The 18,876-nt window shown below is 39.8% G+C and overlaps 1 protein-coding gene across 1 annotated transcript in view; it reads right to left on the reverse strand.

The window, feature by feature from the left end:
• LOC128704694 (uncharacterized) overlaps positions 1 to 18,876 on the reverse strand; it is a 37,344-nt gene that overhangs the window by 2,093 nt on the left and 16,375 nt on the right. The window contains exons 2-4 of the mRNA XM_070088209.1: positions 17,926 to 18,419; positions 10,417 to 10,584; positions 4,810 to 4,935 (exon numbers count right to left, since the gene is read on the reverse strand). Of these exons, the coding sequence (XP_069944310.1) occupies positions 4,810 to 4,935; positions 10,417 to 10,584; positions 17,926 to 18,419 (788 nt within the window). The remainder of the gene's footprint in view (positions 1 to 4,809; positions 4,936 to 10,416; positions 10,585 to 17,925; positions 18,420 to 18,876) is intronic.

The following is an 18,876-nucleotide window of genomic DNA, read 5'->3' on the forward strand; positions in this document are numbered from 1 at the left end:
TCCTTTGTATAATCATATATCATGTCAAAATAAGCAATTATTATTAGTATTATAGCCAAATGGTAGATGATGCCAACTGTTGCTGACAAATAATCTATACTGGTATTTTGTGGGTGTTTAAAACAGGAGTAAAGTAGGAATTTTGTTTAAGTATGAGCTTTATAATGTTTTACAGATGATCACACATGACAGTATATTGTATACCCCTACCAGAGCAGCACAATACAAATAAAAATAATTTTTTTTCTGCAGTATACATGTAGTTTACATGTATACTGCAGCGCTCCAAACGTAGATCTACGTTTTATTTTACATGCTTTCAAATGTAAAAAAAAACGTAGATCTACGTTCGGAGCAGTACGCATGTGAACGTAGATCTGCATTTGGGCAGTTTAAGGGTTAATAACTCATGTCTAGTTTTTAAGTATTGTAAGGTATTGTTGTGGTAACATAGGAGATGTACACTTTACTATATTCACAGAATAGAACTAACTTGTAAATGTTATTCAGTGCTGACTGGCAAAAGAATGGGCAGGTGATGTCAGGAAAGAGCTATATGGAGGGCAGTGGTAGATCTAAATTTTTGGGGCCCCTGAAGCTTGTTATGGAGGCCCTTTGGCAACCAGCAAAGGCTAGGCTTATACCATACTTTAATAACCTTTTAATTTTTATTTTAACTATTATTTTGTATTGAACTACATTTTTTTTTATTTTTATTATCACACTGGCCGATTCCCACCAAGACAGGGTGGCCCGAAAAAGAAAAACTTTCACCATCATTCACTCCATCACTGTCTTGCCAGAAGGGTGCTTTACACTACAGTTTTTAAACTGCAACATTAACACCCCTCCTTCAGAGTGCAGGAACTACATTATTATTTAAAAAAAAACCTTCTTATGCAGCAAACCCAAAATTTTTAAGCAATGTGGACTAAAGTGGCTTCTGGGCCCCTCCAGGATTAGGGGCCCTGAAGCTTAAGCTTCATTAGTTTCATAGTAGATCTGTCCCTGATGGAGGGTAAGCTCATGTATGAAAGGAAGTCAGAGTTAGTGCAATAACTCAGCTTCAGTTAAAAAGTCATAGAATCTGAAGTAAAGGTGAGAGTTTCTGAGAGGCAGTTAGGGCACCGAAGGAGTGCTTACAGATGAGATTATCACTGTAAAGATGTATGCAACGATTATGTATCACCAGGCTGGTTCTCAACTTGTGTCATTCACTGCACCATACATCACCTGGTTGGTTCTCAACTTGTGTCATTCACTGCACCATACATCACCTGGTTGGTTCTCAACTTGTGTCATTCACTGCATCATACATCACCTGGTTGGTTCTCAACTTGTGTCATTCACTGCATTATACATCACCTGGTTGGTTCTCAACTTGTGTCATTCACTGCATCATACATCACCAGGTTGGTTCTCAACTTGTGTCATTCACTGCACCATACATCACCAGGTTGGTTCTCAAACTTGTGTCATTCACTGCACCATACATGACCATGCTGGTTCTCAAACTTGTGTCATTCACTGCACCATACATCACCTGGTTGGTTCTCAACTTGTGTCATTCACTGCATTATACATGACCATGCTGGTTCTCAACTTGTGTCATTCACTGCATCATACATCACCAGGCTGGTTCTCAACTTGTGTCATTCACTGCATCATACATCACCAGGCTGGTTCTCAACTTGTGTCATTCACTGCATCATACATCACCTGATTGTTATGGCTGCCACAGCTACCAGAAGCACCAACTTCCTCTCACTTCCTCTCTCATAACTAGCCTGCACAATGACTGTCAAAAACACATGAAGACAGTAAGCATTTTATATAAAATTGTTTTGTTCTTGGTGAAGCTTTCTCAAACACTGAAACCAACTCAAGAATGCTACCATTTAAAGTGTACAGAATCAAAGTCAGGTCAGTTGAAGAGAGTTAGTCATATAAGGAGAGGAAGAACGTGAGACCAGTGTATTAGTGTTTGCATGTGCCAAGTTTTTGATGGTCCAGATTAATAGGGGCAATTGGTTTAAATACAGCTGTGAGCAAACACTAGGGCATATTTATTAAAAAATGTTTTAGTCCCAGGACCACTTGATCACTTCTAGCACATACACAATTTAAAAATAACTTTTTTAACCTCTTTCGGGTTGGGTCCCGGCCTTGCACTATGACTTTGAAGTGCAGGTCGGTCCCAGTGTTCTCCGTGATGAGCTCAGCTCTCTCAGATAAACTGTGAGCAATAAATCTGAGCCTAGAAATGAGAGAATGAGTCTATGTGGTAAGTCTGCACCATGTAAAAAAAATCCTGCAGCACGCAGTGAATAATGGGAAAAAAACTCTGAATGTGTTTTTAGTTTAAAACAGCAACTTTGCTGTATACTTTTGTATAGTTTTTATGGTTGTAGTCTTAGTTTCTTGATCTCATGATAGAATGAAAGTGTCTACCAACATCTTCTCTAACACCTATTACAGTCAGCTGGCCCACCGGCTCATATTCACCCACTACACAACAAGCACCGCTAACGCCAACCCTTCCACCACCATCTCCACCCACACTAACTACTGGCCTTCCTCAGCATACCCGTACATGATATATTACAGAAACAGAGATGTTTCCGATTGGTTTCTGGTCTGAAAGTGTCTTGAAATTGAGCTGAAAGTAGCAGAAATGCTCAATTTTTGCCAATATTCCAGTGTACACAAATTACATCACTTATCCATATGCATCCAACTGGTCAGTCTAATATGTGTCCACAAATGCTCTGACATTATTTATAGAATTATTACAATAATGCAGTAGTCTTCATTACAGCAAATCTTCTATTCTTGTGTGAATAAAAATTCAATGTAGAAAGCAAGCGTAATAGAGAAGAGGCCTGGGGATCTACCATACAAGTAACGCACCATGCACCGTACCTTACAAGTAACACACCATGCACCCTACCATACAAGTAACACACCATGCACCCTACCATACAAGTAACGCACCATGCACTCTACCTTGCAAGTAACACACCATGCACCGTACCTTACAAGTAACACACCATGCACCGTACCTTACAAGTAACACACCATGCACCCTACCATACAAGTAACACACCATGCACCGTACCTTACAAGTAACACACCATGCACCGTACCTTACAAGTAAAACACCATGCACTAATAAATAGAGATGTTTTAGTGCAAGAAAAGTCTACATTGTTTATTCTGGACCCTGTTTTTAAATTGCAGTTTATTTAATTGTGTGTGAAATTGGCCAAATTAACAATTTCTGATCACTTTACTAGGTAGTCGATATAGGTAAATGGTTGGTTTCTTGTACTAAATCTTTAGAATAGAAAGAATACTATCATCTACCACACAAGTTAAGGGGTGAGTGTATTATCATCTACCATACAAGTTAAGGGGTGAGTGTATTATCATCTACCACACAAGTTAAGGGGTGAGTGTATTATCATCTACCATACAAGTTAAGGGGTGAGGGTATTATCTACCATACAAGTTAAGGGGTGAGTGTATTATCATCTACCATACAAGTTAAGGGGTGAGGGTATTATCTACCATACAAGTTAAGGGGTGAGTGTATTATCATCTACCATACAAGTTAAGGGGTGAGGGTATTATCTACCATACAAGTTAAGGGGTGAGTGTATTATCATCTACCATACAAGTTAAGGGGTCAGTGTATTATCATCTACCACACAAGTTAAGGGGTGAGGGTATTATCATCTACCACACAAGTTAAGGGGTGAGGGTATTATCATCTACCATACAAGTTAAGGGGTGAGGGTATTATCATCTACCATACAAGTTAAGGGGTGAGTGTATTATCATCTACCAAGTTAAGGGGTGAGTGTATTATCATCTACCAAGTTAAGGGGTGAGTGTATTATCATCTACCAAGTTAATCTACCACACAAGTTAAGGGGTGAGTGTATTATCATCTACCACATAAGTATGTATTATCATCTACCACACAAGTTAAGGGGTGAGGGTATTATCATCTACCAAGTTAAGGGGTGAGTGTATTATCATCTACCAAGTTAAGGGGTGAGTGTATTATCATCTACCAAGTTAAGGGGTGAGTGTATTATCATCTACCACACAAGTTAAGGGGTGAGTGTATTATCATCTACCACACAAGTTAAGGGGTGAGTGTATTATCATCTACCAAGTTAAGGGGTGAGTGTATTATCATCTACCACATAAGTTAAGGGGTGAGTGTATTATCATCTACCACACAAGTTAAGGGGTGAGGGTATTATCTACCATACAAGTTAAGGGGTGAGGGTATTATCATCTACCACACAAGTTAAGGGGTGAGGGTATTATCATCTACCACACAAGTTAAGGGGTGAGGGTATTATCTACCACACAAGTTAAGGGGTGAGGGTATTATCATCTACCATACAAGTTAAGGGGTGAGGGTATTATCTACCACACAGGTTAAGGGGTGAGTGTATTATCTACCACACAGGTTAAGGGGTGAGTGTATTACTAATAATAACAGGGTTAAAATTCTTTACTTGAAGTACTTTTTTTAATTAATTTTAAAGAACTGAATATAAAAAAAATATAAATATTGAAATTTAGAGATTACGCATATAAAGTTTATTGCTGAAAATTAATTAAATTTTTATCACTTACAGATATTAGCGTTTGTTTATGGCCAGTCTGGAGAATCCACTTTCTTAAAGACAGTTTTGCCCCACTACGCCTACGGCTCAGTTCTCCATCTACTCTCACCTCTGTTTACCCGGAATGTTTCTTGACTGCCTCATTTGTAGTTTTCTTTGTTACCTGCTGCATGGGGCTGGAGACGTTGTGCCTTTTGGTAACGTTGTAGAGCGTAGCTACAGGAATGTTGAAAGCTCGGGCAGCTGGTTTTATCCCGAGGTGCCCATCACGAACCAAGTTCAGTGCAGTCTATAATGAAGGTAAAATACAAAATTAAGATACTAAAAATTACATAAGTACAGCAGAGCCCCATATCTGCAAATTCAGTTTCCACAGTTTCAGTTGTCCATGGTTTACTGGCATTTGAAAATAACCATTAATTTTGCTTAATAATGGCTGCATAGCACAAAAGTAGAGAAGCTGGCAGTTCTTCAAGGCTTAAGGGAAGCTGTGAAATGCTTCTCATCAGTGAAAAATGTGTTAATTCTCAATTTATTCTGCATAATTTATCAATTAAACTATCATAGGTATGTTTTTTTTTATTTTATTATCACACTGGCCGATTCCCACCAAGGCAGGGTGGGCCGAAAAAGAAAAACTTTCACCATCGTTCACTCCATCACTGTCTTGCCAGAAGGGTGCTTTACACTACAGTTTTTAAACTGCAACATTAACACCCCTCCTTCAGAGTGCAGGCACTGTACTTCCCATCTCCAGGACTCAAGTCCGGCCTGCCGGTTTCCCTGAACCCCTTCATAAATGTTACTCTGCTCACACTCCAACAGCACGTCAAGTATTAAAAACCATTTGTCTCCATTCACTCCTATCAAACACGCTCACGCATGCCTGCTGGAAGTCCAAGCCCCTCGCACACAAAACCTCCTTTACCCCCTCTCTCCAACCTTTCCTAGGCCGACCCCTACCCCGCCTGCCTTCCATTACAGACTGATACACTCTTGAAGTCACTCTGTTTCGCTCCATTCTCTCTACATGTCCGAACCACCTCAACAACCCTTCCTCAGCCCTCTGGACAACAGTTTTGGTAATCCCGCACCTCCTCCTAACTTCCAAACTACGAATTCTCTGCATTATATTCACACCACACATTGCTCTCAGACATGACATCTCCACTGCCTCCAGCCTTCTCCTCGCTGCAACATTCATCACCCATGCTTCACACCCATATAAGAGCGTTGATAAAACTATACTCTCATACATTCCCCTCTTTGCCTCCAAGGACAAAGTTCTTTGTCTCCACAGACTCCTAAGTGCACCATTCACCCTTTTCCCCTCATCAATTCTAAGATTCACCTCATCTTTCATAGACCCATCCGCTGACACGTCCACTCCCAAATATCTGAATACATTCACCTCCTCCATACTCTTTCCCTCCAATCTGATATCCAATCTTTCATCACCTAATCTTTTTGTTATCCTCATAACCTTACTCTTTCCTGTATTCACTTTTAATTTTCTTCTTTTGCACACCCAACCAAATTCATCCACCAATCTCTGCAACTTCTCTTCAGAATCTCCCAAGAGCACAGTGCCATCAGCAAAGAGCAACTGTGACAACTCCCACTTTATGTGTGATTCTTAATCTTTTAACTTCACGCCTCCTGCCAAGACCCTCGCATTTACTTCTCTTACAACCCCATCTATAAATATATTAAACAACCGTGGTGACATCACACATCCTTGTCTAAGGCCTACTTTTACTGGGAAATAATTTCCCTCTTTCCTACATACTCTAACTTGAGCCTCACTATCCTCGTAAAAATTCTTCACTGCTTTCAGTAACCTACCTCCTACACCATACACCTGCAACATCTGCCACATTGCCCCCCTATCCACCCTGTCATATGCCTTTTCCAAATCCATAAATGCCACAAAGACCTCTTTAGCCTTATCTAAATACTGTTTCACTGTAAACACCTGGTCCACACACCCCCTACCTTTCCTAAAGCCTCCTTGTTCATCTGCTATCCTCTTCTCTGTCTTACTCTTATATCTTTCAGTAATAACTCTACCATACACTTTATCAGGTATACTCAACAGACTTATCCCCCTATAATTTTTGCACTCACTTTTGTCCCCTTTGCCTTTATACAAAGGAACTATGCATGCTCTCTGCCAATCCCTCTTCCATACATTTATTAAATAATTGCACCAACCACTCCAAAACTATATCCCCACCTGCTTTTAACATTTCTATCTTTATCCCATCAATCCCGGCTGCCTTACCCCCTTTCATTTTACCTACTGCCTCACGAACTTCCCCCACACTCACAACTGGCTCTTCCTCACTCCTACAAGATGTTATTCCTCCTTGCACTATACACGAAATCACAGCTTCCCTATCTTCATCAACATTTAACAATTCCTCAAAATATTCCCTCCATCTTCCCAATACCTCTAACTCTCCATTTAATAACTCTCCTCTCCTATTTTTAACTGACAAATCCATTTGTTCTCTAGGCTTCCTTCACTTGTTAATCTCACTCCAAAACTTTTTCTTATTTTCAACAAAATTTGTTGGTAACATCTCACCCACTCTCTCATTTGCTCTCTTTTTACATTGCTTCACCACTCTCTTAACCTCTCTCTTTTTCTCCATATACTCTTCCCTCCTTGCATCACTTCTACTTTGTAAAAACTTCTCATATGCTAACTTTTTCTCCCTTACTACTCTCTTTACATCATCATTCCACCAATCGCTCCTCTTCCCTCCTGCACCCACTTTCCTGTAACCACAAACTTCTGCTGAACACTCTAACACTACATTTTTAAACCTACCCCATACCTCTTCGACCCCATTGCCTATGCTCTCATTAGCCCATCTATCCTCCAATAGCTGTTTATATCTTACCCTAACTGCCTCCTCTTTTAGTTTATAAACCTTCACCTCTCTATCACTATCACTATCTCTATCACTACTATCCACAGGTTCAGGTATCCATGGTGGGTGTTGGAGTATATCCATGGTGGGTGTTGGAGTATATCCATGGTGGGTGTTGGAGTATATCCATGGTGGGTGTTGGAGTATATCTCCTACAGATACAGATGGGGGAGGGTTCTACTGTACAATGCAAGTCCTCATCAGCGAACATTCCTTTAAATTCAAATTTTTATTTCTTTAATATAGTACACGGGTAATGTAATTTATATGTAAAGGAGGTTTTGTGTGAAAGGGGCTTGGACTTCCAGCAAGTTTGTGTGTGTGTTAGATAGGAGCAAGTGGAGATGAAAGGGTTTTATGACTTGATGTGCTGTTGGAGTGTGAGCAAAGTAACATTTATGAAGGGTTTCAAGGAAACCGGTTAGCCAGACTTGAGTCCTGAAAGTGGGAAGTTCAGTGCCTTTACTCTGAAGGAGGGGTAATGATGTTCAAGTTTTTTTAACTGTAGTGTCAACATTTCTCTGGCAAGACAGTGATGGAGTGAATGATGGTGAAGGCTTTCTTCTTTTACAAGCCACAATGCCTCAATGGCAAATGACCACGTGTTAATAAAAAAAATAAATAAATAAATGTAATAAAACAATGTTAGCCAAAAAAACAAAGCCACTAGCATGCTGTGTATTTCAGCCAATCTAATCCTAATACTAAAGACTACTAAAGAACTAAACATAGATTATTAAGTAGGATTTCTTATGCAGTTAACCACAATTAAATATATAAGGAAGTTGGCTAAATGAAAAAGGTACATTTTTAAAAGTATGTTAACGCCATCCTTGCTCCCGGACCAGCCAGTAAACACCTTGATCTTTGAAGCACAAACAAACTCTTAAGAAATTAGCCAAAGTCGTACAAAGACGTACAGTGGTAACTCGGGATACAAACACCTCAAAACTCAAACAATTATGTAAGTGTAATTATGTAAGTGCTTTTGTAAGTGTATTTTTGGGGGTCTGAAACGGATTAATCTAATTTACATTATTCCTTATGGGAACAAATTTGTTCAGTATCAGCACTCGAACAGCCTTCTGGAGCCAATTAAGTTTGTATCCCGAGGTACCACCGTACTTGAGACAGCCTCCCAGGAGGGCAGGGAAAACACTTAGACTGTGACCACAGACACAGACAAGCTACACTCTAGAAAGAAAGTTTGCATCTGAACATGTAACAGCATAGGAAATCTCATATTATTGTAAAATAGGTACCTCTCTTGTCATGAAGACTGCAGCATATGGTGGACTGCCAGCTGTACACCATACCAGAAACAGGCAGCATAGGCCTAATTCTTCATGACAGAAATCCATGGAAAGCTCACTAGACTTAACATTTAGGCTGTGAGCAGGCAAGGTACAAAATGCCCCAGTGCAAAGTTACCTGCTAAGTATCTACACAGAAGTGAGGTATGTCCCCATGCCATGAAAGAATGAACGGTGGATAGTGTGATTTATGCAGGCTCTAGCTGACAGCTGTGTATCAACATTCAGTTAATGACTACTAAAGTAGTGGAAAGGTAAATTTAACCGAGGTTCACAGACCTTACTGGGACTACCAGGTGCTCCTTGACTTACGATGGAGTTACAGTTCGACAAACCCACCATAAGTCAAAAATATTAAAAGATAAATATGGTATGCTAAGTAAACAAACAACCACTGTCATTGAGTAAGTAAATAAAAAATAATTACTGTAACTAAATAAATAGCAGTATTATAAAGTAAATAAATGAATACAAGTCAGCCATCACTAAGCTGGCAATCAGTTATTCAGTTCCATCAGTAATCTGGCACTAATTCTGGCTAGCATAATTTCAAATTTCATCATTACAATGACTCAAATCATTATACCGACTCAAATTTCATCATTATACTGACTCAGAAATCATGCAGATGGTTGTAAATCCACAGCAGCAAGCTAGTGGAGGAGAAAACAGTGATGAAAATGAGGAAGATATAGCACAAAGAGTCTCTACTGATAGGTTAATTAAGTGTATTCTAACCTAACCACTCTGTAATCCAGCAAACTCACTGATCCGGCACACTACAGATTCCAATGATGCTGGATTAGTGATGGCCGACCTGTACAAGTTATGGACTTGCAGCCTATATGCTGGGTAATTATTTTAAGCTTCATCTCCAAAGTAATTACTTTTGTGCCATAATGCAGTCAAAATATCATAAAGTGAACTATCATAAGTCAAGGAGCACTTGTATAATCACATTAAGAACTAACCCACAAGAGTCACACAGTGTTGAGGTGAGCAACAGGTAGTGATGGGTAATGAAATGACATTCCAATGTATGGGGGGTCCCTATGGCCTTGTAAACAGAAAACAAATTTATTAAATTGACTAGTTAATGGTCCAGTCAGACCAAAACAGCGTCGTAAGCTTCTTTTTCCTGTGCGGGTTATTTGTTCCCGTTACAGTATTGTGCCTTTTATTCTTTATTAAATTGAAAGTTTATCATGGTCATCTGATTTGGGGCAAATAATCAAGTGTAAATATAGTGAGCTTCTTAACAACAAACCATTACAGTGGACCCTCACATAATGATATTAATTGGTACCCGAAAACGAATATCGTTAAGCGAGTTTTTTAACGTTATCCGAAGGAAAATGTTAGCATTAAAAGTATCGTTATGCGAATTTAACGTTATGTGATGCCAACATTATGCGAGGGTCCACTGTAGTAAGAAAAAATTAAACAATTAAAAATACATATATTGTAATGATTAAGAGTCATCTAAAATTAGTCATACGTGCTCTTTCGTCAACTTACAATGAGGTCTTGTTTTGAATACTTTCGAAAGCGACGTGGATGTGTTGGTCGTAAAGACTGTGTGGTTATTGGTGTTGATGTATGAGAGGAGCCACCAGCGTAAACACGACCCTGAGGCTCTCCGTCAGACAAACCCAGCAGGATCACACCAGACTCCTCTTGAACATCCTAAAACACATGTTACATGTTACATAGGACATCTCAAAAAAAAAAAAAAAGAGGAAACATTCACCATTGCTTATTCAGTAACTGTCTTTCCAGAAGGATCAAAATATCACAATCTGAATGACCCACCAAACTACAATATTCCCACCCAGGTATAAGCACTGTACCTCCCACCTTCAAGACTCTGGGTAACCAATTTCTCCAAATCCCTTCACAAATATGTACTACTCTGGGTTTTGTATTTTGCAAGTCATGTGCTGCCATCTGCTGGGGCTTAGGCCTACTTAGACTTCACTGCATGACACTGTATACTTCTTACTACTGCACCAGACAAGCCACAAGCAAGACCTCCCTCCCTCGCTTCTCGTCAGGCCAGTAGGCCTGGCAAGAGCAGCCTAGACACACTGCCTGTACCAGAACCCAAATAAAACTAAGGTATGCCCTAAAAACCATTCATCTCCACTCACTCCACAAACATGCTCATATGGCAGTATTTAGTTTAATAGTTTAATATCTTAGTTTAATATCTTTATTATGCACCCCAAACCATCCTGTGGGCGGTAGTCAAAAGATTACAAAGGTACATAATGGGTCTAGGGACTGGATCCCAAAGTTATGATAGGTGAACTAGTTACAAAGGTAATGAACTCCAGGTAGATCTGGTCACAATCATGGCAAGTTACAGAGGTAATAAATCAGCCTCACTCCTATACATGGTTACAGTCATGAACAAATTACAAAGTAATGAACCACTGATACGTCCACACCTGGTCACAATTGTAATGAGTTATAAATACAAATATTAAGTGGGTGCTCAAATCCTTGCCCCTCTCCTCCCACAAGTGTGGTTTTTCCCCATGAATAAAATCATAATAGTCAACTAGTCAAACTACCGGGTTACTAAAATGGTCACCTGTCAGAGGTCAAAAATGAAAATTAAAAAAATGCTTGTCTTCTACATCACTGAAGACTCTTGATTCACATAATAACTTATAATATCCTCATTGGAGAAGCCAGATATAGATACTCAAAAATCTGGAAAAAAAAAGGAATTAATGTACAATTGCTATGGATGCCATCACACATTGGATTACTCCTTCATGATAAAGTTGATATGTTAGCCAGAAAAGTATCTTGAAGGAAAATGTAGACTATAACTCTGGTGTGTCTGTGTCTAGCATAAGTAATAATATTAGGAGAGAAGTAAATAATGAAACTAAATGTTATAGGAATGCCGTTAGAAGCCTGAGTATATCTATGTTAGAAGCCTGAGTACATCTATGTTAGAAGCCTGAGTATATCTATGTTAGAAGCCTGAGTATATCTATGTTAGAAGCCTGAGTATATCTATGTTAGAAGCCTGAGTACATCTATGTTAGAAGCCTGAGTATATCTATGTTAGAAGCCTGAGTATATCTATGTTAGAAGCCTGAGTATATCTATGTTAGAAGCCTGAGTATATCTATGTTAGAAGCCTGAGTACATCTATGTTAGAAGCCTGAGTATATCTATGTTAGAAGCCTGAGTACATCTATGTTAGAAGCCTGAGTATATCTATGTTAGAAGCCTGAGTATATCTATGTTAGAAGCCTGAGTATATCTATAACCAACTATGATAACATGAACATAGATAAGAATGTTTATGGAGCAATATGTAATGTGAACACTGACTGATGTTGTAGTAGCCAGGCTTAGGCTTGGTTACAAGTACTTCTGGCAGTGTGATGTTGTAGTGGCCAGGTTTATGCTCGGTTACAAGTACTGCTGGCAGTGTGATGTTGTGGTAGCCAGGCTTATGCTCGGTTACAAGTACTGCTGGCAGTGTGATGTTGTAGTGGCCAGGCTTAGGCTTGGTTACAAGTACTTCTGGCAGTGTGATGTTGTAGTGGCCAGGTTTATGCTCGGTTACAAGTACTTCTGGCAGTGTGATGTTGTAGTGGCCAGGTTTATGCTCGGTTACAAGTACTGCTGGCAGTGTGATGTTGTAGTAGCCAGGCTTATGCTCGGTTACAAGTACTGCTGGCAGTGTGATGTTGTAGTGGCCAGGTTTATGCTCGGTTACAAGTACTTCTGGCAGTGTGATGTTGTAGTAGCCAGGCTTAGGCTTGGTTACAAGTACTTCTGGCAGTGTGATGTTGTAGTGGCCAGGTTTATGCTCGGTTACAAGTACTTCTGGCAGTGTGATGTTGTAGTGGCCAGGTTTATGCTCGGTTACAAGTACTGCTGGCAGTGTGATGTTGTAGTAGCCAGGCTTATGCTCGGTTACAAGTACTGCTGGCAGTGTGATGTTGTAGTGGCCAGGTTTATGCTCGGTTACAAGTACTGCTGGCAGTGTGATGTTGTAGTAGCCAGGCTTAGGCTCGGTTACAAGTACTTCTGGCAGTGTGATGTTGTAGTGGCCAGGTTTATGCTCGGTTACAAGTACTTCTGGCAGTGTGATGTTGTAGTGGCCAGGTTTATGCTCGGTTACAAGTACTGCTGGCAGTGTGATGTTGTAGTAGCCAGGCTTAGGCTTGGTTACAAGTACTGCTGGCAGTGTGATGTTGTAGTAGCCAGGCTTAGGCTTGGTTACAAGTACTTCTGGCAGTGTGATGTTGTAGTAGCCAGGCTTAGGCTTGGTTACAAGTACTTCTGGCAGTGTGATGTTGTAGTAGCCAGGCTTAGGCTTGGTTACAAGTACTTCTGGCAGTGTGATGTTGTAGTGGCCAGGTTTATGCTCGGTTACAAGTACTTCTGGCAGTGTGATGTTGTAGTGGCCAGGTTTATGCTCGGTTACTAGTACTTCTGGCAGTGTGATGTTGTAGTAGCCAGACTTAGGCTTGGTTACAAGTACTTCTGGCAGTGTGATGTTGTAGTGGCCAGGTTTATGCTCGGTTACTAGTACTTCTGGCAGTGTGATGTTGCAGTAGCCAGGCTTAGGCTTGGTTACAAGTACTTCTGGCAGTGTGATGTTGTAGTAGCCAGACTTAGGCTTGGTTACAAGTACTTCTGGCAGTGTGATGTTGTAGTGGCCAGGTTTATGCTCGGTTACTAGTACTTCTGGCAGTGTGATGTTGCAGTAGCCAGGCTTAGGCTTGGTTACAAGTACTTCTGGCAGTGTGATGTTGTAGTAGCCAGGCTTAGGCTTGGTTACAAGTACTTCTGGCAGTGTGATGATGTGGTTACAAATACTTCTGGCAGTTTAGCAGACATACAGATGATGATCAAACTAAATGCAAAGTATATGGCCAGCCCTATGGCCACTATCTTAAACACTATGTACATAACTGTCCACTTATATAGGAATATAAAGACAGATAGTATAATAACCTATATGATATGTCCTATATTTGCTTTGCAACATATAAGTGAACTGTATATATAAATCCCGATGTACTCCTGTAAACCCTTTTGGAGCCTAGTTCCCATGCCCTTTTATGTATCCATATGCTCTTGTGTTACACTCCACAGGATGGATATAGGATGCACGATAAACCAGCTCCTTTGATGGCAAAATCTAAGCACTGGCTCTCACCTGCTAGGTTGGTGTGTGTTGTTGCTACCTAGCTTTAATGTTATCCCAGGACCACACCACACCTTAAGTTATCTTAGAACCACACCAGAGCTTATGTTATCTTAGAACCACACCACAGCTTATGTTATCTTAGAACCACGCCACAGCTTATGTTATCTTAGACCCACACCAGAGCTTATGTTATCTTAGACCCACACCAGAGCTTATGTTATCTTAGAACCACACCACAGCTTATGTTATCTTAGAACCACACCACAGCTTATGTTATCTTAGAACCACACCACAGCTTATGTTATCTTAGAACCATGCCACAGCTTATGTTATCTTAGAACCACACCACAGCTTATGTTATCTTAGAACCATGACACAGCTTATGTTATCTTAGAACCACACCACAGCTTATGTTATCTTAGACCCACACCACAGCTTATGTTATCTTAGACCCACACCACAGCTTATGTTATCTTAGAACCACACCACAGCTTATGTTATCTTAGACCCACACCACAGCTTATGTTATCTTAGAACCACACCATAGCTTATGTTATCTTAGAACCACACCACAGCTTATGTTATCTTAGAACCACACCACAGCTTATGTTATCTTAGAACCACACCATAGCTTATGTTATCTTAGAACCACACCACAGCTTATGTTATCTTAGAACCACACCATAGCTTATGTTATCTTAGAACCACACCAGAGCTTATGTTATCTTAGAACCACACCACAGCTTATGTTATCTTAGAACCACACCATAGCTTATGTTATCTTAGAACCACACCACAGCTTATGTTATCTTAGAACCACACCACAGCTTATGTTATCTTAGAACCACACCACAGCTTATGTTATCTTAGAACCACACCACAGCTTATGTTATCTTAGAACCACACCAGAGCTTATGTTATCTTAGAACCACACCACAGCTTATGTTATCTTAGAACCACACCACAGCTTATGTTATCTTAGAACCACACTACAGCTTATGTTATCTTAGAACCACAACACAGCTTATGTTATCTTAGAACCACACCACAGCTATGTTATCTTAGAACCACACCACAGCTTATGTTATCTTAGAACCACACCACAGCTATGTTATCTTAGAACCACACCACAGCTTATGTTATCTTAGAACCACACCACAGCTTATGTTATCTTAGACCCACAGCACAGCTTATGTTATCTTAGAACCACACCACAGCTTATGTTATCTTAGACCCACACCACAGCTTATGTTATCTTAGAACCACACCACAGCTTATGTTATCTTAGACCCACACCACAGCTTATGTTATCTTAGACCCACACCACAGCTTATGTTATCTTAGAACCACACCACAGCTTATGTTATCTTAGAACCACACCACAGCTTATGTTATCTTAGACCCACACCACAGCTTATGTTATCTTAGAACCACACCACAGCTTATGTTATCTTAGAACCACACCACAGCTTATGTTATCTTAGACCCACACCACAGCTTATGTTATCTTAGAACCACACCACAGCTTATGTTATCTTAGAACCACACCACAGCTTATGTTATCTTAGACCCACACCACAGCTTATGTTATCTTAGAACCACACCACAGCTTATGTTATCTTAGAACCACACCACAGCTTATGTTATCTTAGAACCACACCACAGCTTATGTTATCTTAGAACCACACCACAGCTTAGTTATCTTAGACCCACACTACAGCTTATTCATTAAATCATCATAAGTGTCTCCAAGACACTGCAATAGCTGTAGAAATTTTGGATCATGTCAAATTATGGATCATGTCAAATCATTTTGACAAAATTTGAATATGACATGAGTGGCTGACAAAATATGTGCCCCACTAGCTGACTCAAGACCTGAAAGACCATCATTTTCTGGACAAAAACAACATGGCAATCATCCCTCACCCTTCCTTGTATCCAGACTCACGAAATCGTAATGACACAATTGCAAACAAACCATACCATGGAAGGAGATAGAACTCGCTAATGTGTCGGTCTGGAGTTTTATGGCACTCTGATCACAGGTTCTATCCCTGCCCGTGGTACGGTTGTTTTCCCAACTATCCAGGTCTGGCACCTGGGATGTCCTCTTTTTTTTTTTTTTTAAATATAAATGGCACTCAAGCAAACCTGCAGATCGTGCTAGATACCATTAGAAAAGAAGTTCCAGAAACATTTTGAGAAGTGACAGGAGCATTGGGACCAATGTATAGCCTCCCAAGGAGAGTACTTCGAAGGAGATGACTTCAACCAGGCGATTAGGTAAGCATGCAGGTGCTCTTTGACATACGATATTTCAACTTTACGATGGTGCAAAAGCAATTACAGTGGACCCCCGGTTTGCGATATTATTTCACTCCAGAAGTATGTTCAGGTGCCAGTACTGATCGAATTTGTTCCCATAAGGAATATTGTGAATTAGATTAGTCCATTTCAGACACCCAAACATACACATACAAATGCACTTACATAAATACACTTACATAATTGGTCACATTGGGAGCTGATCGTAAACCGGGGGTCCACTGTACTGTACTACTTTAGAGATCAAACTTAAGATAATTATCCAGCATGAAGACAGCATGTCTGTAAGTTGTATTCATTTATTTACTTTTTAATATTGATATTTAGTTAGTTACAGTAATTATTTATTTATTCATTCAGTGAGAGTAGTTATTTATTTATTTAGCATATCATATTCACATTTGAGGTTACATTAGGCTAGGTAAGGTTTGTCAGGAAACAGGAAAAGTGTTTCCTGACGCGGGTCTTAGTCAGATGATGACCCGCTGTTGGAGCTTCTGGTCATCTGACCAACACCTTCTGCTGGCTTGCCAGTCCACTCCTTTAAAAATTAGGGTTATACACAATAATATTCGACTTATGATATTTGCAACTTACGATGGGTTCATCAGAATGTAACCCCATTGTAGGTCGAAGAGCAAATGTATATTTTTTTGGTGCAGTCTGGGCACTTTTTGACAGCATATTTTCTATGAATATACATACATATTTTATGAATATACATGTATATTAAGGGTGAAGTCAATACAAAGAAGCATAGTAAAATATCATGAAGTGAAGCATTGTGTAGTGAGGAGAGGGATACAATAAACGTAGTGAGGAGAGGGATACAATAAACGTAGTGAGGAGAGGGATACAATAAACTTGTGAGGAGAGGGATACAATAAACATAGTGAGGAGAGGGATACAATAAACTTGTGAGGAGAGGGATACAATAAACGTAGTGAGGAGAGGGATACAATAAACTTGTGAGGAGAGGGATACAATAAACTTGTGAGGAGAGGGATACAATAAACTTTTGAGGAGAGGGATACAATAAACTTTTGAGGAGAGGGATACAATAAACTTGTGAGGAGAGGGATACAATAAACTTGTGAGGAGAGGGATATAATAAACGTAGTGAGGAGAGGGATACAATAAACTTGTGAGGAGAGGGATACAATAAACTTGTGAGGAGAGGGATACAATAAACTTGTGAGGAGAGGGATACAATAAACTTGTGAGGAGAGGGATACAATAAACTTGTGAGGAGAGGGATACAATAAACGTAGTGAGGAGAGGGATACAATAAACTTGTGAGGAGAGGGATACAATAAACTTGTGAGGAGAGGGATACAATAAACATAGTGAGGACAGGGATACAATAAACTTGTGAGGAGAGGGATACAATAAACGTAGTGAGGAGAGGGATACAATAAACTATGGGGTATCCCTAATAGGGATTACAAATTATAATAATAATCAAAATAGTGCTTATCAATAAGTATATAAATACTAGTGTGGTAGCTTACTATTGTGTCCTGAATTGATGTGGATGTATGTGGAGGGTCCCCCATTCTTATCATAGTTCCTGAGCTGGTCAGGATGTTTGGCACGTTTGGTTCTGTCATATCTTCACTTGTCTGTGTAACTTTTACTGCCTGGGCTAGTGGGTCTTCGCCGTGGCTTATACGGATCGTTGCTCTTGTTTCGGCACCTTGGTGATCCTCCCGCATCTCAATGGACTCTTTGTGAATGTCTATGTCTTGAGTGGTCAAAAATGGAGCACTGGACTGGTGAGCCTGTTGTGGATGAAGATGAGTAGACATAACAGGAGGATTTTCAACTGAAGTCTGGACATGAGTCTCTCCAATACCTGTTCCATGTTCAAGTTTGATCTGCACTCTCTTCAAGCCCCTACTGTTGTCCTCTGAGTTCGCAAGTACGCCAGAGTGCGCCTCATCCACTTCAACCTCCTCGTACATTGCCATCAGATCTAAAGCAGGGTCAGACTTCTTTCTTTGGCCTTAAAAAAATAATCTAGCATTAATTATATGCTTACTATTTTATTTGAAGGATAGAAAAAACCACTTGAGTGCTTTCAAGTGCTTACACACACATCTTCAGAGGAATAGAAAGAAGAGGTGTATGTAAACACATGAAAGTGCTAAGGTGTTTTTCCCTGTTTTCATTGAGGTGTTTTTACATATTTGCAATCACGATTAATTTAATTTCTTCCATTGTTTATATGATACATGTATATAGGAGATACAGGTTCCACCAAAAAAATTATTAACAGCTATTGTTTAGTTTGTAAATAGAATAAACTAGAATAACATTCTTCAATGCAAAATTTTCTATTCCTAGTATAAACTACAACTTTCAAATTGAATGTTGTAACATAGTCTCACAATTCACAAATATCTTACAGAAACATATCTTCCCAGGATGACTGAAACAACAAACATTACTGCTGCCAAGTT

This window comes from Cherax quadricarinatus, chromosome 24 (genome assembly GCF_038502225.1).
Source record: "Cherax quadricarinatus isolate ZL_2023a chromosome 24, ASM3850222v1, whole genome shotgun sequence".
NCBI classification, from domain to species: domain Eukaryota; kingdom Metazoa; phylum Arthropoda; class Malacostraca; order Decapoda; family Parastacidae; genus Cherax; species Cherax quadricarinatus.